The 26,597-nt window shown below is 32.6% G+C and overlaps 1 protein-coding gene across 2 annotated transcripts; it reads left to right on the forward strand.

Annotated features, from left to right (window-relative positions):
- The first annotated feature begins 4,131 nt into the window (after positions 1-4,131).
- On the forward strand, positions 4,132-23,694 carry LOC142643057 (MADS-box protein JOINTLESS-like). 2 transcript variants are annotated; one of them, XM_075817592.1, is made up of 8 exons: positions 4,132-4,478; positions 16,034-16,112; positions 21,051-21,115; positions 21,206-21,305; positions 21,401-21,442; positions 22,241-22,279; positions 22,359-22,486; positions 23,567-23,694. In XM_075817592.1, exons 1-8 carry the CDS (start codon positions 4,297-4,299, stop codon positions 23,586-23,588), a joined length of 657 nt encoding a protein of 218 aa, XP_075673707.1. In that variant the 5' UTR covers positions 4,132-4,296; the 3' UTR covers positions 23,589-23,694. The 2 variants fall into 2 exon arrangements, with proteins under 2 accessions (XP_075673707.1, XP_075673708.1); XM_075817593.1 differs by lacking the exon at positions 23,567-23,694 and adding an exon at positions 22,922-23,317 and having other exon boundaries at positions 4,134-4,478.
- Positions 23,695-26,597: the final 2,903 nt, after the last annotated feature.

The raw sequence follows: 26,597 nt of genomic DNA on the forward strand, positions 1-26,597 counted from the left end.
TGCAGTGGAAATTAAATGACACAGTGAAAACCTACGCCGCAAAAACCCCACCGGGTGATTTTAAGATCACCACTCCCGAAATTCCACTATTATCACAACAAGCGGTTACAAGTAAATGAATCCCAAGTACCTTACCAACCTACAGTTGAACCCTTCCCCCAATACCCAATTAGACTTGTTCTGTAGTAACAATTTCTCCTTTCAATGCACGGCTCCCAAGTACATGACTAACCAATTGCGCGGATCCCAGTACACGACTTCAATCACCAACTACAGAAGATTGTTGGTTGCAAAGTTCTTCAATTCATCCACACGATGAGAATCAAGAAGATGCTTGGTTACAAAACCCTACGGTGCACATTACATAGCAACTTCTTCACAAGAGAGATGAACTAGGGCCAGAACTTTGTCTCTGGTCACAACTTGCTTAAACAAGGATTTCTCAATGTTTGTGCAACTTGCGAACTCTTTAACTGCCCTTAAAATAATCCTTTTATATGTCTAGAGTTAGGAGAAAAGAAGGCCCAAAGACACATCCACGGATTTCAAGAAAATCATATCAGGATTCTGAAATTCGTAATTCTCGATAGATAGAAGTTGTCGAGCACCTGTCGAGAAGTTGTCGAGCCTCGGGACTGGAACAACTCTTTAAACCTCGACACATGCTAGCTGTCGAACTTTAATGAACTTGCACTTTTTAGCTTGTTTCTTAGACAGACTTGATGACTTCAACACTTAATCTTGAACCACAGTTTCTTGAAGCATAAAACTCATCCTAAATCTACCCAATTACAAGTAAAATGCGTTTTGTCAAAGGATTAGCCAATTACATAAAAGAATGACACATGTTCTAAATAAGTGAAACACATATGTCCTAACAAAAAAGAAGAATGGGAAATGACGAGTATGTGTAGAATTCACAAATTTGAATAAAACTTGCCCCAAAGACCCCTTCCCAATGCCTCGTATAGATCAACTGGTAGATGCCACTGTGGGGCATCATCGGATGAGTTTTTTGGATGTCTTTCAAGGATATCATCTAATTGATATGAAAATTGGCAAGCATGTTAAGAATATATAGAACATGTAATTCAACGGTTGGATTTTCAAAATATGAATTCAATAAAAAGTTATTGGGTGGTGTAACGTTTCTTAGAGTTACACTAACTGTAACTTGAACTTAACCCTATATATATATATATAGAGAGAGAGAGAGAGAGAGAGAGATAATTACAATAAACTCACCTGTAGTTAAACCCGTTTTCACTTTGCCTATTCGTGGTTCAATCATTTACACTTTGCCCACTTGAGATTTGCTCTGTTAAGGATTTGTTACCTACCTCTCCATTTGCCATTAAACAAACACATTTTTAGACGAAAACAAACATAAAAAAATCAAAAAACTAAGGTTTCCAATTTTTACAAAAAAAAAAATGTATGAACATTAGAAAGGTATGAACATCACTGGTGTTTTGTTTTCTTTACAATAGGAAATGATCTAATCTAACAGAAGTTGAAGAGAGAGTGAGATAGAGATAAGCCAACAACTGAAGTGTGAGGTATAGAAAAATCCAACCATGGGTTTGGATCATGGTAGATCAGCCATGGGTTTGGTGTCGTGGTGGTTGTTTGGGTGTTGGCTAGGTTTCAGTCCCAATATTGAAGTTGAATCAGTGACTGGGTTTCAGAGGTGGCTTGAATTAGCGTGTGTTGCTAAATCAATGTCGTGGGTTGTTGAATCGGTGTGGGTTTCTGAATCGGTGGTGGGTTTTTGAATTGATTTCGGTGGCTAGAGCTTGTTTGAATCGATGAGATTGGTGGAGATAGGGAGATCAGATTGGTGGTTGCATTTTGCGTGGGTTTCAGTTGTTGAGTTTTGCAATTTGAATCATTGTGGGTTTCAGTTATTGCGGTTTGAATCAATGGCTGGAGCTTGTTTGAATTAATGTGGAGAGTGGTAGAGTCGTGGGGATCATATTGGTGGTGGGTTTTCTTCCTTGGCTCTCGAATTTCGGACACCCATTTGCCCCACGTTCTCATTTGGACCCTAATTTGCACCATTGGCATTGGCAACCTCAGCTCCTCTGGCGATGATGCAATGAACTAGAACATCATCGAAGAAACCAACCACATACTCGCCGAGATCCGATCTGACTCCGACCCATCTGACCTAGTCAACAAACTTGAATCCTTCTTCAGCGTAAACGACACCTTTACTCTCGGACCCAAGATATCTACCTGGGACCAAGACCGCAAAACCTGGTTAGATCAAAATCCTGAGTTCCTTAACCATATTAATGGTAAGCCTCATATCTTGCTCGTTACTAGGGTCTCCTTCTAAACCTTGTGATAACCCAATTGGTGACCATTACTTGTTGAAAGCTATTAAGAATAAGATTGACTATTTTTTGAAAGAGCATCGGTTAGAATGACATCAATATCAACAAGATCTCCGTCTCTGTCTCGAAAAGAAGAAGAAGAAGAAGTGATGAATCTATCAAGGAGGCGCTTGAAACTGTACTCTTCTTCTTCTACTACTCCATAACCCAAGCTCTTTCAAAACCCAATAACCTAAGCTCTTTCAAAAATATTCAAACCCTAACTTTTTGATTTGTGTTATGTTATGTTTTGGTGATAGAAGTTGTTTTTTAACGAAAAAGCTAATAGGTGGGTAACAGAGCCCTAACAGAAGTAATCTCATGTGGGCAAAGTGTAAATGATTGAACCACGGTTATGCAAAGTGAAAACAGGCCATACCATATGTGAGTTTACTGTAATTATCTCATATATATATATATATATATATATATATATATATATTCGAATTTCAATTCTCTTCTACGAAAGAATTGGGCTTACAGCACTAGCATTAGGGGTGTAAACACCCCTTTGTTGCTATTTTACAACTTGAGTCACCCAAAATCCACTCCATTTAGGTTTGTAATCTTAAAAAAAATTGCAACCTATGAATAGTGTGAAGAGAAATTATACTTTTTAATATGTGATTGAGTGTGAAGAGAAAAGGTAAGTAGGGGAAAAAAACGAGAGAATAATACTTTTTTATTATTTTATTTGGTAGTTTATATTATTTTAGTGTTGTATATAAAAATAAAATTGTGATGTAAAGTGAGTTGCAAGATGGGTTGATAAAATAGATAAAGTAGTGTTTGAGGATATTTTTATTTTTATTTTTATTTTTATTTTTTATTTTTTTGCATCTGCGGATGCTAATGCTCATTCGTAAGGCTCTTGACTACTTTTTAAAAGACTAAATACAAATTACATCATTTAACCATAACTAGTTTTCAATTTTGTTCTTATAGTTTTAATTTTTTTTAAAAATAATTCAGTCATTTAAATTATGTATGTTTTCAATGTAATTCTTCCTGAAAATAATGTAATTTTTCTGTTGGAGAGAAATATGTCTTAAAGGTACAATCAGATGGAGAAAGATCGAAAAACTAGATTCAAATGTAAATAAAGGAACTTTTTTTTTTTGAAAATAGTAAATAAAGGAACTTAAATAATATATATATATATATATATATATATATATATATATATATATATATATAGAAACAAAAATAAGAGTAGATAAAAATTATAATTTAACTTTTATTACGATTGTGTTCGTCTTGAAATTTCGATATAACATTAAAAAGAATTAAGAAAATATCTTTAATAAATAATTTATAATCATAATATATTGATGTTAAATTAAGCTAGTGTGGTTCCATGCTACACAATAATTATTTTTTTTAGTTGAGAAACAACAGTTTTGTTAGTTATGTGGGCTGTGTAAGGGTATACCCCTATTTACCAAAAAAAAAAAAGGGGGGGGGGGGGGTACACCCCTTGCTTAGATTTTTATTTATTTTTCCATCTTTTATTGTTTGAGTGAGTGCAGTTTTTTCACAAAAAAGGGGGAAAAAAAACAAAACAAGTGTAGTTTGATTTGTTATTTTTTTTATCTGATACTTTGGTTAAACTTCTATCAAAGACAAGATTCCTCTCCCGTACAATAATCCATAGCTTTTATTTTATTTCTCTTTACCATTCCGAAATCCGTAACATTTATTTTATTCGTTGAGTAATTTATTTTTGTACTATTCTCTACATGTCCTCTCTCTCTCTCTCTCTCTCTCTCTCTCAACTTTCTATGCAAATAGTTTCTATATCTGGAATACTAGGTTGGGCAAATAATTTGGATAGAAATAGAACTTTCAAGTAAAGGGCCTGATAACCTACTCAGCAAAAAAAAAAAAAAAAGGATCTGGTAACCTATTATCTGGGAAAATGACGAGGAGGAAAATTCAGATTAAGAAGATTGACAACACGACGGCAAGGCAGGTGACATTCTCAAAGAGGAGGAGAGGAGTTTTTAAGAAAGCTTTTGAGCTCTCAACTCTCTGCGATGCTGAAATTGGTCTCATGGTCTTTTCTGCTACTGGAAAGCTCTTTGAATACGCCAGCTCAAGGTTCCAATCTCTCTTTCTCTCTTGTACTTCTTTCTACTTATAGAAAAACCATTTTTATTTACTCATTTTTATTTACTAGAGAAAAACCCTTTTTTTCTATCTATAGAAAAATATGTCATTGTCCATTCCTTGATCGTTTTCTTCATGCATTCACTATGATTTTATGTTTTCTAAGGTGTGTGTGTGAGAGAGCGAGAGACCCAACTGCTCAAAATAAAGATCCTTTACTGAACAAACCAAATAAGTGATTTAAAAAATAGTACTATGTAGCATTAAATAAAGAGAAAATAATTTAAAAAATAGTACTATGTAGCATCAAATCAAGAAATGAATAAGTACTGCAAAATCTTATGGTTTCTGTGTAAAGAAAAGGGAAAGGAAAAAGAAAAAAAGAAAAAGAAAGACAAATAAACAGTTTTTTTTTTTTGGTAAACCAAATAAACAGCTTTCAATTCTTACCTTTAAGGGTTTAACGTATATGTGTAGCTGCTACTTGTTTTGAAGTTCTATAAGCGGGTGATTTTGTCTTTGAATATTGCTAATTATTCTCTATTAATTAGCTTATAATCTAACTTTTTATTTTCCCTGAATTCTAGAGTTGCACTTGCTTATTGTATAGCTTCAATTAGCTGCTTCAACTCTGCCTTTAATGTTTGTTTTCTTAAAAAAAGAAAAAACTCTTCCTTTAAGAAGAGTAAGAAAACTCTTAAATAATAGTATTTCTCTTTTTTCACACTTTTTTTAAATTGAGGGATGCATGAGGTATGTAAACTCCATGTCCAACCATAACTTTCCTTGTGTTTATTATATAACTCCAAAAAAAAAAAACTCTCTATACATTCATTACATAAACTTGCCTCATTATTTTATGTATCTATAATTATTTAACTAGCTCATTTCATAAACAAAATAGATTTTCATAACATGTATTAAGTTTAACTTTCAACACCTCCTCTTAAACTTAATTTTTGATCACCACAAATTAGGCTTGCATATTGTAGAAGGTGTCATAGTTTAGTGGCTTGGTGAAGATATCTGCGCCTTAATCATGTGACTTCACAAACTCAAGTGGATTTTTTTTCTAGCAATACATCCTCAAATAAATGATACTAGGTATCAATGTGCTTGCTTCGGTCATTAAAGACTAGGTTCTTTACAAGAGCCAATGTTAACTTATTGTCCACAAATTCGTAGCTTTTTCTTGCAACATTTGCAACTCCTTCAATAAATTTCTAAGCCAAATTGCATGACAAACACTAGAGGTAGTAGCAACATACAGTCACAGTTGGTTGCTTCTTGGATGTCCATGCAAATGCAATATCACCCATATAGAATACAAATCCACTATCACTCTTTTATCATCGATTTCCCCAGCCCAATCACTATTGCTATAGCCAAAAAGTTTAAACACTTTCAAGGGTGAATACAATAGTCCAAAATTTAGTGTACCTTTCATATAGCGAAGAATTCTCTTGGCTGTCGTCAAATGATCCATAGTTGGTACTTCTATGTTGCGACTAAGAAGTCCAATGCCATAGAGAACGTTCAGTCTTGTGCATATTAGGTACCTTAGACTTCCAACTAAACTCTTAAAGAATGTTTGATTTACCCTCTCTCTATCATCATGCTTTGACAACTTCACTCCACATTCCACAGGAGTACAAACTAGTTTGTAATTTGACATCTACAATTTCTTGAAAATCTCCTGTTAGGAATCTCATATTTGTTCTAATATCCTAATACTTCTTATATTTCCATCCCTTCAATTAGTATTTAGTCCCAAGATAGGATTGAGTTAGTTAGTTAGTTAGTTAGTTACACATGTTGGGATTAGAATAGAGTTAGTTAGATTTCTTGGCATATGTAACACTATAATCATATGGATTAATTGGTGAGAGCACATGCTATATTAATAAGCCAATAGGATTAAGCCATGTGTGGCAAACAAGATATAAACTTGGGTTTTATAAATATTTGCATGTGACCTTAATTTGTAATATTTTAAAGAATAAACCAATTTCTTGCTTAGTGCATATTCTTTCTCTCTTAATATTTCTTTATGGAGGGAGACTAACTCGAATTAATTAAACTCGCCTACATTTCATATCCATTTCCATACACTTCCCACCAATCCCCCTTAGGAACCATTGGGTATTTAACAAAAGGTATCAAAGCCGTTCATCTTGAAATGGCCAAATTTGTTGCAACTCATCAAGCTTTCATTGAGTTTACATTCAAATGTGGAGATCCTTTTTGGTGGCTTTTCAAGCTCTATGAATTCTTTTCTCTAGAAAACACACCACCACATGTCATGTTTTTCATTGGCTCTTATTAAATGTAAGGATAGGCGTGGGAATGTTTTCAAGATGTGCAAGCATCGGGATTATGCACAAATTGGTTGGATTTCATATGCACTACAAGACCAGTTTTGAACACCAATCCTTGATGCATCAATGGAGATTATCACCCAAGAATCCAAGATGCAAAATCCTATGAATTTCATGCCAGAGGTCTAAGAACCAATTCTTAATGCACCAATATAGGCTGCCACTCAAGAGTTCACGATTCAAGAATCTAAAATCCAAGTGCCAATGATTCGAGAATCAAAGATGCAAGAGCCAACAATTCCAATGGTTCAAGAATCAAATGAGGGCTTGGGGATCCAAGAACATTCCAAGGTCCAAGAATTTAAGCGGATTTTGAAAGTACACGAGACCAATAGTCATAGAGAAGTGTATGAATATGGTGATCAGGGTGTCACTAAGATACTGGTCCTTTGGAAGATTTCCCTTGTGGGCTGTTTTGAAAGGGAGGGGAATGTTAGGAATCTCGTATCTGCTGTAATTTGCTAATAAAAGTTAGTCCCAAGATAGGATAGTTAGTTAGTTAGTTACACATGCTGGAATTAAGATAGATTTGGTCAGAGCTATTGGCACATGCAACACGATAATCACATAGTTGGTGAGAGCACATGCTTAATTAGTAAGCAAAAGGATAAAGTCATGTATGAAAATGGATGTGAGTTGTAAGCACTTAACTCTTCCTTATTGCATTTCCTTTCTCTCCTAATATTTCTCTATTCCTTTAAGTCAATTCATTTACAATCGACATCCATTTTCAAACACTTCCCACCCATCCCATTTAGGAACCAACAAGTTCCTATCATCTCCTTAGCATATCCTTCTTGGAGAATGAATATCTCATCTTCCATTTTCTTCAACCCAATGCATAGGCCATAAGCAAAATATCTGTCATTTCGAACTCCTTTGTCATTACTTTCTTGAAGTCTTCAAACTTGGATTGTTTTTTATAAAAATCAAATCATTTATATACAAACAAAAAATCAAGATACCTCCATTTTTTCTGCACTTTACAATATAGTTCATGTTCATGTGCATATTTATAGAATCTTTCTCCTGAGAATATTTGTCAATTAGGTTGTTTCAAGCTTTAGGTGCCTGTTTCAAGCTATATAGAGATTTCTTAAAACTACAAATCTTTTTTTTCCTTCCCTTTGACAACATAGCCTATAAGTTGCTCAATATAAACTTATTCTTCAATTTAAACATTCAAAAAAGAAGATTTTACATCAATTTGATAAATTCTCCATTTTTTTTTTGAGCTGCTAAAGAAATTAGCAAATATATAGTTTCCATATGAGCAATTGGGCAAATACTTCATCATAATCAATACTTTCTTGGCTCTAGCCTTCCACCACCAGTCTTGCTTTGTATCTCTCCACCTCTCATTTTTGCATTATTCTTCATAATGTATCTATTTTACACCAATTGCTTTCTTTCAATGTGGAAGAGTTGCTAGCTCTAATGTATTATGCTTCTTTATTACCTCGATCTCTTCATCCATGGAATTTATCCACTTCTTATCTCGCACAACTTCTTTAATTCTTGTAGGTTCGCAATCAGCAAACAGATAAAAGGGCATTAGATCATCTATATTCTCCGTTGAATCATAGAGATCCTGTAGACTTCTCATTCTTCTTGGTTACTTCCTTCTAGTGATGATTACAAGGATGAAATTTCACAAATGGGAGATTTTGGTGATGGAGATGGAGCGTCAGGCTCTTCTTGAACTCTATTTTAACGCTCTTCCCCTTCAAGTAAAGGAAAGAAATCATACTTCTCTTCTTCTTGGTTGCTCCAATTTCTCATAACAACTTCATCAAATTCCACATCTCGACTGGCAATTAATTTTCTAGTGCTCATATTTTTAAGCTTATAGCATTTAGACCTTGGATCATAGCCAATGAAGACATAATTTTCACTCTTGTTATCTAGCTTGGACCTTTCTTGATCTAGTACATGTGAATATGCTATGCTCCCAAACGCAAGAAGGTGGGAAAGATTGAAAAATAGACTGCATGATATGTTTTTAGTCATCAATCTTTCCCACCTTCTTGTGTTTGGGAGCATAGAATGCCTAAAGTTCTTTAGGCATACTCTTGCACTTCAATATGTTTTTAGTCATCAATTCTTAAAATATGACCAGATAATTTGATAATAATTTGGTTCATGGTGTGCCTATTAACACACATCTATCAAGTGCCATCCTTCTTTTGCATGAGTAAGGTCGGTACTACACAAGGAGTCATGTTTTCTCTAATATATCTCTTCTTCAAAATCTCCACGAGGACATTAACTTGCCTATTCAATTCTTCATGCTCCTTTAGATTGATTAGATAGTGCACTTTGTTAGGTAGGCTATAGAGTACACTAACAAGCTTCCTTTTTCTTCTATGGCCACCAACATGTACACCACTCTAGTAATTTTATCTTATATTACAATTGGGAAAAATAAGAAAATTACTGCCCTCTTCTTCGAAAGATTTAGGAGCTCTTTCCTTCTTAATTGGCAAAAGGACAAATTCAAACTTGATAATTTTAAAGGTATATGTATTTCTATGGCCATCATGGATAGCATGCCCATCATATTGCCAAGGCTACACCAAAGGAGGAAAGACGTCCATGTCAACAATATCACACCAAATTTCATGTTTACAATTATTTCCCACTTCAAAAGAAAAAAGATATCTTCTAGGTACCTTTACCTCTTTACCTTTCTTAAACCATACTATTCGTTAAGGCTTTACATGGGGTTCAATCTTTAACTTAATATCGTCCACCATTTCTTGTGAAACGATGTTCTCAAAAACTTTTCCATCAATGATAATGGAATATACCTTAACATTGGACTTGCATGTGCACTTGAAAGTATTCGATGGATCACTTAGCAATCACCTTCTTTAATTCAATCTCCCAACTTTGCATACCCCATTATCATTAAATACAGGTTGTACAACATCATCAACAAACTCTTTGCCATTATCTTCGTCCAAAAGTCACATACACATCTACCCTTTTCTTTGGACATTAGTTAGCTAGATGACCAATTTGGCCATTGCTCATGCTTATTAATAATTACCATAATTTTTAAATTTTATATTTATAAAAATAAATAAAAGAAAGGAAAAAAAAATGTTATTAAAGTTTTCAATAATCTATTATATATATAAAACTGAAATTTGACTTTTGGTTGACTTTGTAATATTGTGCCAGAAGTTTTTGAGGCCTTACAATTTTATATGTTATTATTTTAATATATATTTTTAATTAAATTTAAATTCTACTTTGTAATCGTATTCTCTTTTGGACAAAGTTTGGCTACAAATTTAGTTGCAATATTTGGCTTCAACTTCTTCTAAGAAACTAACATGCATGTGTGCAATGCACATGACAAGTATTGGATGGGTTAAGTGTGATTAAGTAAGTCATGTGTAAACAATAACGCATGTTAGTGTCTTGGAGGAAGTTGAAGCATAAGGATGCAACTGAGATTCTAGCCAGACTTGGTCATTCTCTTTAAATTATAATATATTTTTACAATAATAATCGCAATAAATATCTAATGCTAGAATATAGTTCTATACACAAACAAAATCACAATAGATGCAAGTTAATAACTATCATAATTTTCATATTTCATATTTACATTATAAATACAAAATAAAATAAAGAAAAAATATCATAAATATTTTCATGTGCATTTTAGAGGAGTTCAACTTTTGGTTGACCTCATAAAATTTTATCACATAAGTTTTTGAGTCCTTACAATTTTAATGTCATTATTGTAATTTATATTTTTAATTTATTTTAAATTCTATTCCACATTAAAATCCTTCATAAAATCTTACCACATTATATTTTCTTTAAATGATAGAATAAATAGTTTCATATACAAACATGATCATAACAAATTCCTATTAATAATTATCTAGATTATTAAATTTCATATTTGGAAGAAAAAAAAAAGATAAAAGAAAATCATATTTTTTTAAAAGATGATAAAGGAAGATTTGCTTTTATTACCTAAAAAATATTCTGAAAACCAAAGTCACCAAAAGTTGGGTTACCGGTATATAGGCAACCCAAAATTTTCCTCTCAAAAAGAAAAAAGAAAAAAAAATTACCCACAGTTTTAAGAGCCTATTTTAATAGCATTAGATATGCCTAAACATCATACTTGAAGGATGTCCTAATGAAAGTAATAGATCTGCCTAAACATCATACATGAACGGATGTCCAAATGAAAGTATCTCTATTTTTTTTAATTTCATTTTAATTTTATTTTGGCTTTAATTATTATTTTTAAGAGTCTTTTAGGGTTTAATGATAAAATAAAATAATTATTTTTTTCTTGAAATCAAATTAAATTTTTTGTGCCACATAAGTTTCAAGTCATCTTATATGAAATCATACAGGAGTGCTCCATTATTTTGTAAATTGTCATGATATATCATATAAGGGTGCTGCATCACGTTCAAAAAAAAAAAAAAAAGTGTGCATTACCTGTCATGTAACGTACAACATTAGGGAGTAAGAAAATTTAGTTTGTTAGGTTCTCAAAAAAATAAAAATAAAAATAAAAAACAAAAAATAATTTGTTAGTATTGTTCACTCAAATTTTGGGAAATAGAATTAACTTTAAACTCCATTATAGAATTTCCATTGCTTAATACCCATAAAGAAGGAAAAAATAATACATTTAGAAAATAGCAAGAAATGTGAGAAAGATCAATAGATTTTGATTTTAGGGAAAGGAAGAGAGAATATAAAAAATTATATGTAATACAAAATTCGAAGATTTGGTTCACAATCTTAAAGTTTCCACTTCATTCATTATATCCTATGAAAAAATTTGGATATTTATTTGATTTTTTACTGAAAAAATAGTTCTGGGTATTGATTGTTCATATAGAGAAATTTTATCAATGATGCAATTTTTTTGGTAAACAATGAGCAGGAAGGAATTTGTTTATCCTGTGTTGTTAGATATTTTGGGATAAGTTGTCTACAAAAATTTTCTTAGGAAGAAGGTTTGCTGCAAAGAGATATAAGAAAAGCCAAAGGCCAATTTTCAATTCAAAATAATACTCTCTTTTAATTTCATGCATGATCTAGGACATAAACAGGATTTACTTGGAACAACTCTCCATGCATAAGAAATAACTTACATTTCAATACATACTATACAAAGTAAAGGTTTAACCAAATATATAAAAAACAGCTAACAAGACCTATTCACTTGACTTTATATAGTTTGTATATATTTTTGCTATAACATTGAAGTACTTTGAAAGGACTATCAACTCTAGGCAAAAGTTAGCAAGATATCCGACTAGAAAGCATTCTCCTAAAGATGAATCCCCACCAAATCACCTTCCTTAAGTTTCTGGTTTCTATGTTTGTTGACTTACGTTTTTGGTACTTTTGAATTTGTTTGAGAAATCAGTCTTGAACATTTTCATGCAACTTCTTTATATATTTTACTCTGTCCTCAATGTCTCCACTAAAATTATGAGTAGCAATTTTATATACTTTAACTCTTTCCTCATTATCTCCACTACAATGATTAGTAGTAAGAAGTAATTTCATGTCAATAGCATTAATAGGATTTTTTGTTTTGAAGGTTAATAGGATTTTGACTATACACAACTTTAAATGGACTATAATTGGTAGTTTGGCTAGCAAACAGATTGTAAGTAATTCAACTTGAGTTAGAAGGATAACTCTCAGAAAATCACTTCAACTTTAATTGGTAGTTAGAAGGTAGTTTTTCTGTGTCACCTTTTATATTTTTCATGTTATTGCGAACTTGTTAGGAATAATCTTTTCCTCCTTGGTTGGATAGTGTGGTTAAATGTCTCTCCCCTCCAAGGTTAAACCCTTCATAAGCTAACCATGCCAAACCCTCCCTTAAAGATTGCAATTTGAGACTTCAAAAAGAAAGTTCTAGGATATGGATGAAGCATGTATTTTTAAGGAGAGTACATAACCAAATTCTTTGAAATGAGGCTGCACAAGCAGTGGACAAGTCAGGATCTCATAGAAAATATATGTTCACGAGCATGGTATGTCTGCTTGAAATCTAAATGGGGTACTGTTACTACTGTAGCTGTGTATGTTCAAAACAAGACCTATGTAGGACACCATAGGGAAAGATATAGACTACTCTAGTTTAGCCTTTTGAGATACGGTACTTAAAATGAACTGAAATTACCATTCAGTCATACAAAACCACAAACTGGCAAATTGGAGATCTTACCCCTAGTACCACATCAAAGGTGACACAGAATTCTACCATTCTAACAAGCATTACAGATAGGAAAATGGTAACATGAAGAGAGGACAAAAGTGTTTTCTCGTTTATTTAAAAAAAGAAAAAAAAGAATTACATTTACATGTTCCTAAATATAAGAGACTTTACCTTCTAAGCAAGGCTAGTTACACAATTCTTAATGAAGGACTACAGACAGACAGGATAACCACTTAAAGTTTCAATTGATGATAATTCCATGACTGGAATGATATCAAATGTTGGAATAACCTAGCTGTGAAAATATCTGATGGGCAAGACTAGCATTAGCAAGCCAACAAGTGATGTCATGATCAGTGACTTGACTTTTAATAAGAATCTCTAATTACTAATTAAACCACAGTGAAAATAAGTAGCATAACTTAGTCAATTAACTAGATTTCTTTCAAATTTGATAAGTACTATGTTAGTTTCAGTATTGATCTTATAGTCACATTAATCAGGATCATGATAATAACATGGTCTTTTCCATCATAATTGTGCTCTTTACAGTGCATTAGTGGGACTTATCAACTTGTCTTTGATTGTAGTTGTTAAGAATTGCAATTAACCAGATAAAGCATTTTCAAAAGGAATTTCAATGTAGTTAATGATAAAACTTTCAGCAACATTAATTTAAATAACAAGAAGTGCATACCTAGATGTCTAGGATATTGTAGGGTTTCATGATGAACTGTCATGGAAAACTAATATGACGAGTTTTGTGAAGTCTTACTTTGAATTTTAGAGTATCTTTTCAATCTTTAAAATTTCCAAAACTAAAACAGTAAAACTCTAAGATATTTATCCTGCAAGCAGTAATTATGCAACATTTTAATGCAATAGCTTGAACCAAATCCAAAAGTCTAAGTCATTTTATTTGATGCCTGTAAAAATTAGAAATTTACTAAATAAGTAAGAAATAATGTGATGTAGAATACAGTAGGAAAATAAGAATGAGAGAATAAACAAGACAAATACTACGCTTCACCACCTAGAATTTGCCTGCAAACCCTAGACATCACCATTCACCACCAAACAAAGAGAAATCCATCATTCTCAAATTTTCAAATTATTCTTATTCACATTGTACTACCTTTCATGACTGCAAAAGTACTAGTTTAGGGTTTAGGTATTACACCAATATGGAAAAAGCCTAATCAAATCTCTTAAAACCCTCAACATTAAAACCAAATTCAAAATTTAAAGTCAAAAACAAAATTATTTTCACATTCAAAAATAATTTTGGTGCCTCAACGTGCATCTCCTTTGCATAACCAATTTTTGGTGCTTCAATGTTACTATCTCTCATGTGTAAAGCTTTAACCTCAAGCTTGTTGGGTAGTTTTTTAGTGGATGCGATTATTTTTTCTTCTTAGGCATTAATCTTAGTGAGTACTTGCTACCCCAATTTTTACAAAATAGGTGAAACTTTTTGAATTTCCTTTTTTACACTAGCTAAAAGTGGACTGATAAGATTCAAGGAAATTTCTTTATATATGTCCAAAGACATAATAGTTTCCATGGCTGAAAATACAACAAGTGGAAAGATGGACCTAATTATTTTAAAGAAAATTTGAAACATCTCAGCAACTCAAGGTCCAGCATCACCAAGCATGACCGGACCTTTGCAACAGTGTCAACATATTTTCAAATGTTGCTACAATCAGTTGAAATATTTCCTTCATTTGCTTATCATCGTATGGGTCATCCAGTGTTGTTATCCTCGTAATCTCAGTGATGCAAGATGTAACTGAAAAGTTCATTAGTGACCAATGCCTTCATTGAGGGTTAAAGTGCATCTTGCATTGATTTGGATGGTGCAAGATCCACATTTGCTAACAAATTTTTGACTTTATCAATAAAAGCGAGGAGGTTATCAATCGAGGAATAAGAGTTAAGGAGGCTTTTCCCTATTCCCATCCTCCTTAAGCTGCTCCTCAAAGTCTCTATCAAAGGAAGTCATTTTAAGCCACAAAATACAAAGACTAAAACTTAACTCGTTGCTATAAGCTAAAGAACCTGATATGCACGGGCTGGCTTCTGGGTTTAATGGGCTAATTTCACTTCTTCTTCTTTTGAAAATTGGGCTAATGGGTGTAGTTTTTTTTTTTTTTTTTTTTTCTTTTTCTTTTTGGAATGATTTGAATTGGGTGGAGGGGATCAAACATTCTTTTACCAAGTAGATGTAGAATAAAATAGGAAAATAAGGATAAAAGGAGAATAAAAGGATAAACTGGACAAACATTAGGCTCCACCTTCTAAAATCTACTTGCAAGCCCTAGGCATCACCACCTAAGGGTATTTGGCAGCATTACCAAACAAAGAGAAAGTCATCACTCTCAAATCATCAAATTATTCTAATTCAAATTGTATTGTCTTTCACGATTACAAGAGCACTGGTTTAATAGGGTTTAGGAATTATACCAATATGGAAAAATGCCTAGTCAAATCACTTAAAACCCTCAACATTAAAACTCAATTTAAAATTTAAAGTAAAGAACAAAATAATTTTTACATTCAAAAATAAAATCTTAGATAATTTTAATGCTCCTTGCATCATAATGTACCCCTTATGTCAATCAATATAAATAATTTAGGGGCTCATATAGATGTTCACCTTTTATAGTTTGGCCAAATGAGAAGTTTGCACATAGTTTGTGTCAATCAATATAAATATCACTTGCACTTCACATTTCAATTGGGAACACAATTGGCCTATAGACAATGGTAGATATGCGGTATGCCAGCATGAGATAACTAATTAATTCTTTAATCACTAGCTCAAGTTTTATTTCCTTAGATATGAGTCATACTAGTAGTTTATAAGTTCATCCGCACTTTCAATTTATTAAAATGAAAGAGAGATAACAGAATTGAATGTGTTATCCTTTTGTTGTCTGAAGTATGCAGCAAGTAATTGAAAGGCACAATCTATGTCCAGAGAATCTTTGCAAAATGGACCAACTGTCTCTTGAGCTACAGGTATGATGTTTTAAAGTTTTTTAGCTAGGTAAATAGGTGAGGTGGAAAGACATAAGAACCGGATTATGTCTACTTTGAGATGATAACTCTTGAATCCATAAGAGGTTCTTTTAATTCACAAGGAGAAATTTGAAGTCCACCAAAATGAATGGAGAAAAAACTTTTAGAATTTGTATTAATGAAATTTTGAATTTCCTTGGAGGCTACTATGCATATAAATAGGAAAAGAAATCATATAGAGGCCAGTAGACCATAAAACACCCTAATTTGAGTTAAGCAAAAAAATGAGGCTAGAGATATGAAAAATCACCAAAAACATCAAAATTATAAAATTTAACAAATCAAATCCTACAAACCTTAGGAAACATTTCAAAACAAATGGGATCTTATTTTGAATTCTAAATTGAAAGTTATAAAAAAATGAAAAAAAAAAAACTTACCGTAAATAGCAAAAATTGCTAAACGATTGCCTAAATGGAGGAATTTGTCCAAAAAGTGGCATAGGTCATGGCCATAACTTAAAATTACCATACAATACCAATGAAGTCTTAGTCCCAAAATTTTTAGTGTCAATTATGAATTCTCAATAGTTTAGTCAGACACATGTATTTTTCCTTAATTCTATTCTATCTAAATTCATAGTCATTGTTACTTTTTTACTTGACAAGTCCTTTTAATTTCTTCTACTAATGTTTTTTTTTTTTTTTTTGTCGTCCTCTACCCTTTTTCATTGCCTCAACTTGAATCAACTCATTCTTTCTTATTGGTGTATTAAACGCTCTCCTCTAAACATGACCACCGCCTCTAACTTTATCAACAGAGTCACCCCTAACTTCAAGCAGATTTCCTTATTTTAAATTCTATCTTTACGTGTATTTTCCATCTATCCATCTTAATATTCTTAATTCCATTGTTTTCATTTTAATGTTGATACACAATTTTATCATTGTCATAAGGAAACATGACAAGATTATTTCTTAATCTAATAGCTCATGAAATTTTCATGGAAATTTTGAGATTTACATTTTATTGAAAATCATACTACCATAAGAAAAGCTAGGTATCATTTTCTGGAGCATTTAGAGGACTCGTTGTAGCCCTAATATTTCGGCAACCTAAAAATTTCTTATCGAAGGCAGGATTGGAATTGCTTACATATTTTAGGACCATTGATAAAATAAAAGGTGCTCACATCTTATAGTCATTGCTATTAACTTGTTTATAGTAAACCACATACCATAAATACCAAAAATGATTAAATGATTGCCTAAATGAAGGAATTTACCTGAAAAGTAGTGTAGATCTTGGTCATAACTTAAACTTACCATAAATAATAAAAATGATATAACTCTCAAAGTTTTAACTAATGTTTTCATCTTAAAGTTAATGCAGGTAATTTTACCATTGTCGGAAGGAAACATGACTCTGGATTATTTCTTGATGCACTTTCCCAAGAAATTTTCATGAAAACTTTTAAACTTGCATTTTATTGAAAATCCTATTGTCAGTAAAATAACAAGAATACACAAAGAACACAAGAATTTACGTGGTTTGACAAACTGCCTACCTCCACGGTGACGACAGAGGAATTTCACTATAAAAATAGGGAAATACAATAGTGAATAATAACACTCTCTAGAAACCCAAATCCCAATAGGGCTCAGAAGTTGCAAACACCAATCAAGTCCAAGCAACTCTTGAACTTTTCTATTGAAACTGTTTTTGTCAACATACTAGAGGCATTTTCTTCCTCTTTCTGTGAGTAATCCTTAACCACTAACTGTGCCTTGAATTTTTCACCTTCAATCTCTGATAATGCTTCTTTCTTACGGTATACCCACTTGCAACCAGTAGCCTTCTTTCCCTTGGACAATTTCATTGATTCCCAAGTCTTATTCTTCTGTAGTGACCCCATCTCTTCTACATCCCTATTTGATGATGGATCTCCACTACTAGTTATGAGAGCAAAGCTAACCATATCTTTAAAGTCATATCTCTATGGTGCTTTGTGAACCCGCTTCTCTGTACCTTTAGCAATTGAATATAGATTTTCTTGTTTCTGTTGTGGATCAATATCATTATCAATACCCTTATCACTGCGTGAACTATTCTCGTCAAACTCTACCTCAACAGTTAATTTCTCACATGAACTATCATTACATGTCTTTTCTTTATTCTGTCTCAACATAAAGTCTTCATCAAATATGACGTCTTTGCTGGTCACCATTTTCCTTGAGATTGGATCCCAAAGCCTGTAGCCTTTAATACCTTTTTCAAAGCCAAGAAATATGCATTTTCTTGACCTCGAATCCAATTTAGAATGCTTTCCACTCTGCATATGCACATAAACTGGACAACCAAAGATTTTTAGACTCGAATAATTAACTGGTCTATATGACCAAACATCTTTTGGAATTTTGAAATCAATGGCTGATGATAGAGATCTATTAATAATGAAGCTTGTTGTGTTAACTGTCTCTGATAAGAACACCTTAGGCAACCGTATTCAATCTCATGCATCTTGCTCTTTCTGCAAAGGTTCTGTTCATTCTCTCTGCAACCCCATTTTGCTATGGAGTTCCTTTAACTGTGAAGTGGCAAGTAATACCTTCTAATTCACAAAATCTTATGAATTCTTTATTTATATACTCTAGTCCATTATCTATTCTAAAGTTTTTTATTTTTCTACTAGTCTGATTTTCAACTTGCGCTTTTCACTTTTTAAATATGCCAAACACATCAGACTTATTCTTCATAAAATAAATCCATACGCTTCTAGAGTAGTCATCAATGAAACTGACAAAGTATTGAACACGGAATGAGAAAAAACTGAAATTGGACTCCAAACATCTGAATGAACATTGTCAATAACATCTTTACTTGCATGAGAGTCTGTCTTGAAACTGACTCTATGCTGCTTCCCATAAACACAACACTCTCAGAAGTCTAGCTTGCATGTCGTCACTCCCTTCAATAAATTTCTCTTTTGCAGCTCTAACACACCACGTTTACCAATGTGGCCAAGTCGCATATGCCAAAATTTTGTGTTGTCAATGCTGGACTCTATCGGAGTGGTGACTACAACTCTTCCTACAATTGTGTTTCCAATTAAGATGTAAAGCATGCTTACTTTTTGTCCCTTCATTACCATCAAAGTAACTTTGGTAGTCTTTATGATTCCACCCTTTAATGAGTATGAATACCCAAATCATCCAATACTCCTAAAGAAATTAAATTTTTCCTAAGATTTGGAACATGTTTGACATTACTAAGAACTCTTACAACTCCATCAAACATCTTGATCTTCATGGTACCAATCCCAATAATCGAGCATGTAGCATCATTACCCATTTGGACCATACAACCATTGTAAAACTTATATGTGTCAAACCAATCAGTCTCTAGAGTCATATGATATGAGCATGCTAAATCTAAAACCCAAGATTCCAGAAGAACATTATTACTTGAATGAGACTAAAAGTAAATCTACACCAACCTCACTTTCATCTGATGTTTCTTCAACAACACTAGCTGATTCTAAGGGATTCTTTCCATTTCTTTTCTCCTTTAAATGCTCTTTCAACTCTTTACACTGATTCTTGTAGTGCCATTTTTTGTGACAATAAAAGCACTCTACATTTTTCTTTGTACGTGATCTAGATTGAGATTTGTTCCCGTTGGATTTTGAATCACTTCTACGCTGATTACTTGACTTTTACTTTACAATAAGTCTATCAGCCTGAGAACCATCGTCATCTTGCTTCATTTTTACATGTGACAAGAGAGCACTAGTCACCTCATCGAGTACTACAGTCTCTTTCCCGTACATCAACATAGTCACTAGATGATCAAAATGTGTAGGCAACAATGCTAATAAGAGTAATGCTTTATCTTCATCCTCATAATTTACCCCAAAACTTGATAATTGCATGTTTAACATGTTAAATGTGTTGGGATGCTCCAACAGATTTGAATGCTCCTTCATATGCAAACTGTAAAGTTGCTTCTTCACTTACAACTTGTTCGTCAGATTCTTTCTCATATAAAGACCTTCTAGTTTGACATAAACTTCATTTGCTGGCTTTGCTTTTAGGATGTTGTGAATGACCTCATCACCTAGGTTGACACGAATAGTGCTAGCTACTTTCTCATCCATCCCTATGCATTCTTCATCCTTCATCGTTTCCGGTTTCTTCTCCTTCCTAGGTAAGGCTTTATAAACTTCTTGTTGAATTAGGAGATTCTTCATCTGCCTTTGCCAAAGGGAAAAATTACCCTTGGCGCAAAACTTCTCTACGTCATACTTTGTGTTTGATATCTTTACTTTATTCAAAGGATTGAATCCTAACCTGGCTCTGGTACCACTTGTGCAAAATAATATCCCAGGGCTCAAATCAATAATAGTAAATAAGCAGAAATTAAATAACAAGCACACACAAAGAATACAAGAATTTATGTGGTTCAGCAAATTGTCTACCTTCACGGTGACGACGGAGAAATTTCACTATAAAAATAGGGAGATACAATGGTGCACAATAACACTTTCTAGAAACCCAAATCCCAATACATATTAACTCTCCCTCACCCACAAGACAAGAAAACTCTATTCTTCTTCTTCTTGTGCTGCTGCTGCTTGGTTTTAGAAATTCTCTTATAATTGCAGCACACTAGCACTTATATATTGCTATGCTTAAGTCGGCAATATAAGATTCCTTATATCAATTGTATTGGTCAAATGCTGTGACCGACTTGAACTTGTGGTTTCCTGTTACAAGTTGTATTTGGTTTACTTGTAATTGACTTGGGCTTGTGGCAATTCAAACCACACACGTGGGCCTACTTCAACACTTACATATTTTAGAACCATTGTTATATTAAGAGTGCACGGTAACACATCACATTTCAAAAATCTTCATCAACGGCAATTGTTTATATTAGCTTGAGAACGGTACCTCCTACGCCATGTTGAGGAAGGAAATTGAGGAGAAGACACATGAACTGAGGTATTATAGCTACATCACTATCATCTTGTTACTGTAAAGACATACATACCACAATAAATTAATGTCGAGAAATGTTCACACCTAACACAGGAAGATTAGGGGAGAAGAGCTCCCTGGAATGGATATAGAAGAATTACAGAGACTAGATAAAGAGCTTGAAGTAGGCCTGAGCCGTGTTAAAGAAACAAAGGCTTGTCTCTCTTTTTTATCTCTGTTTGCTGGCATTATAATGGAGTGTTGAAATTTATAAGCTTTATCTTAATATAAGAAACTTTTGTCTTGCAGGGTGAAAGATTTCTGGAAGAGATCACTGCCCTTCAGCAGAAGGTCATGTTCCAACCTCTAAATCTTTGCAGGACATTTCATACAATTATTTTAATGTTTGCAAGACATTTCTGGAACAGATCAGTGCCCTTGAGCTAAAGTTCATATGGTTTCAATGTATAACAGTTTCGTACTTTAGTGATGATCCGCTCCATAATGATATCATGTTAAAATATTGAAATATTAGGTGGAAAGAAGAAACTAAGAGAAGTTGAAAGAACACAAGGAATTAAGATGGTTTTGTCTTAGAGGCCTACGTGAACAGTAGAATGTTTTAAACAACTACATATTTATTATTGAATTTTGTGTATAACAGTGTACTTATGTAAGGGAATATGTAGTAGACTAACTCTGTGCTAACCCTAGGATTGCAGTAATATAGTTAGTATTGTGTACAATTAGGACTACTATAATGTAATAAGCTTAAACCCTAAATCCATATCTTTAGCAAATGTCAGCTGTAAAACTCTGTCATAATGTTAATGCAAGTTGGTGCAAGTTCATAAAAATAGCGGTCTTTGTGTGCACTGGCTAGCTCAATGGGTAGAGAAAGGAAAAGTTCACATGGCTAACAACAAGTAACAACCACCATTGAATATTTAGTTGAAACCATTGTCAACATAAATTCAAAACTGAATGTTATATTGTTTTTCCTATCACCTGACCTATACCGATTCATAATGCATCGATTTCTTATATAAGAAGTTAGGTCAATATACCAAACTAATTAAATTATATTTTGTATTTAAGGCTAAGAAGTCTTAATAATGGATCTCTGTTCGTCTTATTCTTTTAATGCAGGGAGCCCAACTGATGGAAGAAAACCAACGACTAAAACAAGTAATAGGTCTTTTCTTTTATAGAAAAAATTCTTCCTCTTCTCTTCCTATCTCAGTTATAAAAAATGTCTCTTCCACAGATGGAGAATCTGTTTAGCACTCAAACACATGTACTTGAACAAGGTCAGTCATCTGAGTCAATCACCAATATTTGCAGCTCATCTGATCCTCAAGACAATGACAGTTCAGACATATCTCTCAAGTTGGGGTAAGTTTGTAAAATTATCATAATTTTTTAGTTTTTTGGATAAAGTATTAAATAATATTCAGGATTCAATCAAAAGATATTTACATCAAACCTCAATATTTAGGGGCCTTACAGCATTTAGTTGTAGTTTCAATTGAGGAACTTGACCAAACAGATAAATTTGTCCTTAGGTTTAGTTATTTCTCTGCATTTAGCATTACAATATGTACTACATTCTAATTTACAGTTCTATATGGGCTTATATGGTACTGAAAGATAAATTTGTTGGTGAAATTAATGGTTGCAACCACAGATTGATGTCTCTTTCAAATAGTCAACGAGCAATTCTTCTGTTTGTGTAGCAACTTAACTATCATAATTGACTGCATGCCTAGAGATGCATGTTGCTACTATAGAGAAACTGTTTGCCTTAGTGCATCTTTCTATGTCTTGCAGGCTACCTTTTCCTAAATGAATTTGAAGTATAGTGAAGATCAAGAAGCAATACATGGATTCTCTTTTCTCAAATACAAAAGAAAAAAGGCCATGGTTAAGTAAATACAAATCCTAGCTCAGAGCTGTAATTAACTTTCTGTAAGACCAATTTGTTCCATCAGCTGATTCTTAGAGAGTCTGCTTGTGTATACGGTAGATTTTGGATGCTTAGTCATTTTTATGGATGAATAAAGGGTCAATTTGTTACAATGGAAATTGAAGTAGAGGGTATTGGAAAAGGTTGAGTGTAGCGTTGAGACTGTTGGCAAGTCATACTATTGATAAATTGATTAACAATTCTGCAATAGGTTATGTTTATCTTTGCATGATAGCCAGTAATACATATTTTCCGCATCATTTCTTTATCAAGAATGGTGCTTTTGAGTGCACTTTGGTTTAAGCCTTCAGGTCTAAAAATGTTTTCAAGTCAATCTTGCTTGCAATAAGACTTCTGTGAGCTTCCTATGATTTTTCAATCCAGATTCTTGTACCAACTTGAGAAGGCTGATATGATAATTCATAATATTAATTTGCTCCCAGTGTTTTCCTTTTTGTTGTTTTCTTCTTCTTCTTTTGTTTTTAATTTTGAATTTTTAATTTTTCTAGGTTGGATTGTTCTAGATCCTAGTCTTCCTTGGCAACTCAAGATTAGCCCTTCACAGGTTTCATCGATATATAACTAGATCTTGTCTTGGTTCTCTCTCTCTCTCTCTCTCTCTCTCTCTCTCTCTCTCCCTATATATATATATATATATATATATATATATATATATATAAATAAAGCAAGATTTTAAATTATGTGTTTTTTTGGGTCAAACTTGCATCAATATATAATTTGGTATTCACCAATCACCATGGAGTAAACTCATCAAAAAAAAAAAAAAAAAACGTTTAACATGTATAGTTTGAAATTAATAATTACATTTACCATTTCTATCTTTGTATAGTTTGATTTACTAATCATATATAGTGCATGCGGTCACATCCTTTGATTTATATTTTTTTCAATCCCAATTCCCAAATTGTTAGATCGATATATATATATATATATAAAGCGTGTACTTTATTACAGTTTGAATTTATTAAACTCATGAATCAAAAAATAAATAAAACTACTTCAAACATCTAGGATATGTTTGGTACATGTATTATGTTTTCAGTTTTTAAATAATATTACACGTATTTTCGCACACTTTTTCACTCACATTTATTTCTAGAAAAAACTGAAAATTGTTGTTTAAATACACGTACCAAACAGGCTGCTTGTTTCTTAGCATGAGTGGTATGTACAGTGGTACCCCATTTACTGTTAACAAAAAAAAAAAAAAAAATCTTAACTTCAAATTAGTTGAGTGTAACCTTTTATACTAATTAAAGGTTAACAATTATTGGAACTTGATGTAGACCACACTTGAATAAAATAAAAAATTTCCTGATATAAATCGCTTGTTGGGTTGTGTTAATGGGTACCGTAAGCAACTTTTTATGCTTTACAACATCTTTTGTTTTTTTGCAGCTTTATAGGCTGTAGAGTTAGATTATAGAGTGAAAAAAAAAATTTTAAAATAGATTGTGGGGCTAGTTTTATGTTTTTTTTTTTCTTTCAATAAATCTAAACTTTTATTAAATAAGATCTACATTAGTCTAATTTTAACAATTACTGCACGGTGTTTGTTAATATTTACTTATATAAAATCATCTAGTAGAACAAGTGACAAGAGTGCTTGGCCAGTTTATCCTAGGCATATGGAACAATATATGTGGTGCATATCACTTGAACTAAGACTCAACCATTTTTGTTCCTTCATCTCAATCAAATTATCTTATTCAGAAAAAATTAAATAAAATAGTTCCATTTTTGTATCTGAAACGGTACTTGGACCATATTCAGCAACAGGTCCAATTTTGTATTTTAGTCATGGGCCTGCTTCTGCAAAAAATTAAAAAAAGTCATGGCCTCAGAAATCTAGCCCCTTTTATCTCTTGTTAAAAAAGTTTAAATGCTGACCTCTCCATTGGTCCATACTTTTTATGAGTTTAAATTTGGTCAGATGTGGCAGAAAAGCTTTAGTTTACACCCTCCAACAGTTGTATGCCATATCATTATTTTACTAAATAACCATACAACTTACCATACACAATAAAAACTTATTTATAACATTTTAGAAATAAAAATCAGAATCTCCTCCTTAGAAAAGGTTGCACCGATCCAGCCACTTGGCCCCAAATGCCATTACACACCACCAGAGACGCTACCATCACCACCCTCCACATCAACAACAAATCAGATGGTGCCAGACACGCCGCTTGAGAGAGCAAAGCTTCTTAAGAAAAGAGGGACATCGAAGAGTTTAGACTGGAAGCAAGAAAGGAAGTTCAAGAGCAAACTCTTGTGGGCCATAAAGTAATTATGTTGTTGGCTTTAATTGTGGTTCAGATTGCACACTTCGCAAATCTCATACTCGGTCTTGTGGTTTGGAAAGTAAATTAATAAAAAAAAAAACCATTTTTTTAGTAAAAATTCAATGAAATTATGTTGCTGGGTTGTCATTTATTGTGTTTCAGATTAACAAAATGAATTTTTTTAGCATAAATTTTAGTCCATTAAAAAATGAAATTTTAAGAAAAAACAAATTTGGTCTTGATGGTGGTTATGGGTTCCAAGTCATATTGAAGATTATGTGTACTTGGGTTTCTTTTTTGAAGTTTCGGAATTGATATTCTCAATCAATTTTCACTTCCCAAACCCATTTGCCTTGATCGTTGTCCAGATTTTTTTTTTCTTTAATTTTTTTATGGGACATCAATTCAGATCGTGCTTTAAATATGTTGTTCTTGATGTTATTGTGCGTGGAGGAGTAAATCGGGCAGTGGTGACGATAGCATCTCCGGTGTTGCTGGCGGCATCTGTGGGGGTTGCTGAATTGGTGTTATTTGTTATGAGGGAGAGGTTTTGGGGGTCATTTGGTATATGTGTTTTAAGTATATATTTTCAGTTTTTAAACAACATATTTTTTCACCCATACGTATTTTTAAAAAATATAAATAATATTATTAAAACAACGTTACTAAATAACCCCTTAATTTTTAATTTTGAAATAGGTTATAGGGTCCGTTTGGATAAAATTTATTGCTGAAAATTAAAAACACTGTAGTAAAATAATTTTTAAATGTGTAAATAGTGTCGTGGGATCTATTTTTAATATTTTTTTCCTGATGAACAGTGCACAAACAGTACATAAACAATGCACTGTCTCCTAAAAGCTGTTGCTCGTGAATAAAAAAAGAAGAAGAAAAAAAAAAAAAAAAGGTAAATGCAAACGTGAAACGCAGCTTTGACGTGGATCCAAGCGGGCAATTACACTCACTTTTTATTATTGGGAGTCTGGAACTAAATCTAATAGTATTTTACCAATTTGATTCCAATATTATATATTATACCGGTTTCAACATTTTCATTATTTTTTCACTCTTTCCATCTGAATATGTATCATTTTACACTCTTGATGTTTTCTCCATTATTATTATATAAACATGTTTTCTCCATTATATTATATTATATATAATGAAGAAAATAAATTTACTCCTTTGTAAGTTTAGATGATATAATTTCCATTATTATATATTTAGTAGTATT

This window comes from Castanea sativa, chromosome 7 (genome assembly GCF_040712315.1).
Source record: "Castanea sativa cultivar Marrone di Chiusa Pesio chromosome 7, ASM4071231v1".
Lineage (NCBI taxonomy): Eukaryota > Viridiplantae > Streptophyta > Magnoliopsida > Fagales > Fagaceae > Castanea > Castanea sativa.

Bases quoted from the DNA above. Each gene is read 5' to 3' on its own strand.
- LOC142643057 (XM_075817592.1), top strand. From the start codon at position 4,297: ATGACGAGGAGGAAAATTCAGATTAAGAAGATTGACAACACGACGGCA. The intron at 21,306-21,400 runs GCTTGTCTCTCT...TTTGTCTTGCAG, and splicing joins GCCGTGTTAAAGAAACAAAG to GGTGAAAGATTTCTGGAAGA. The intron at 21,443-22,240 runs GTCATGTTCCAA...CTTTTAATGCAG, and splicing joins TCACTGCCCTTCAGCAGAAG to GGAGCCCAACTGATGGAAGA.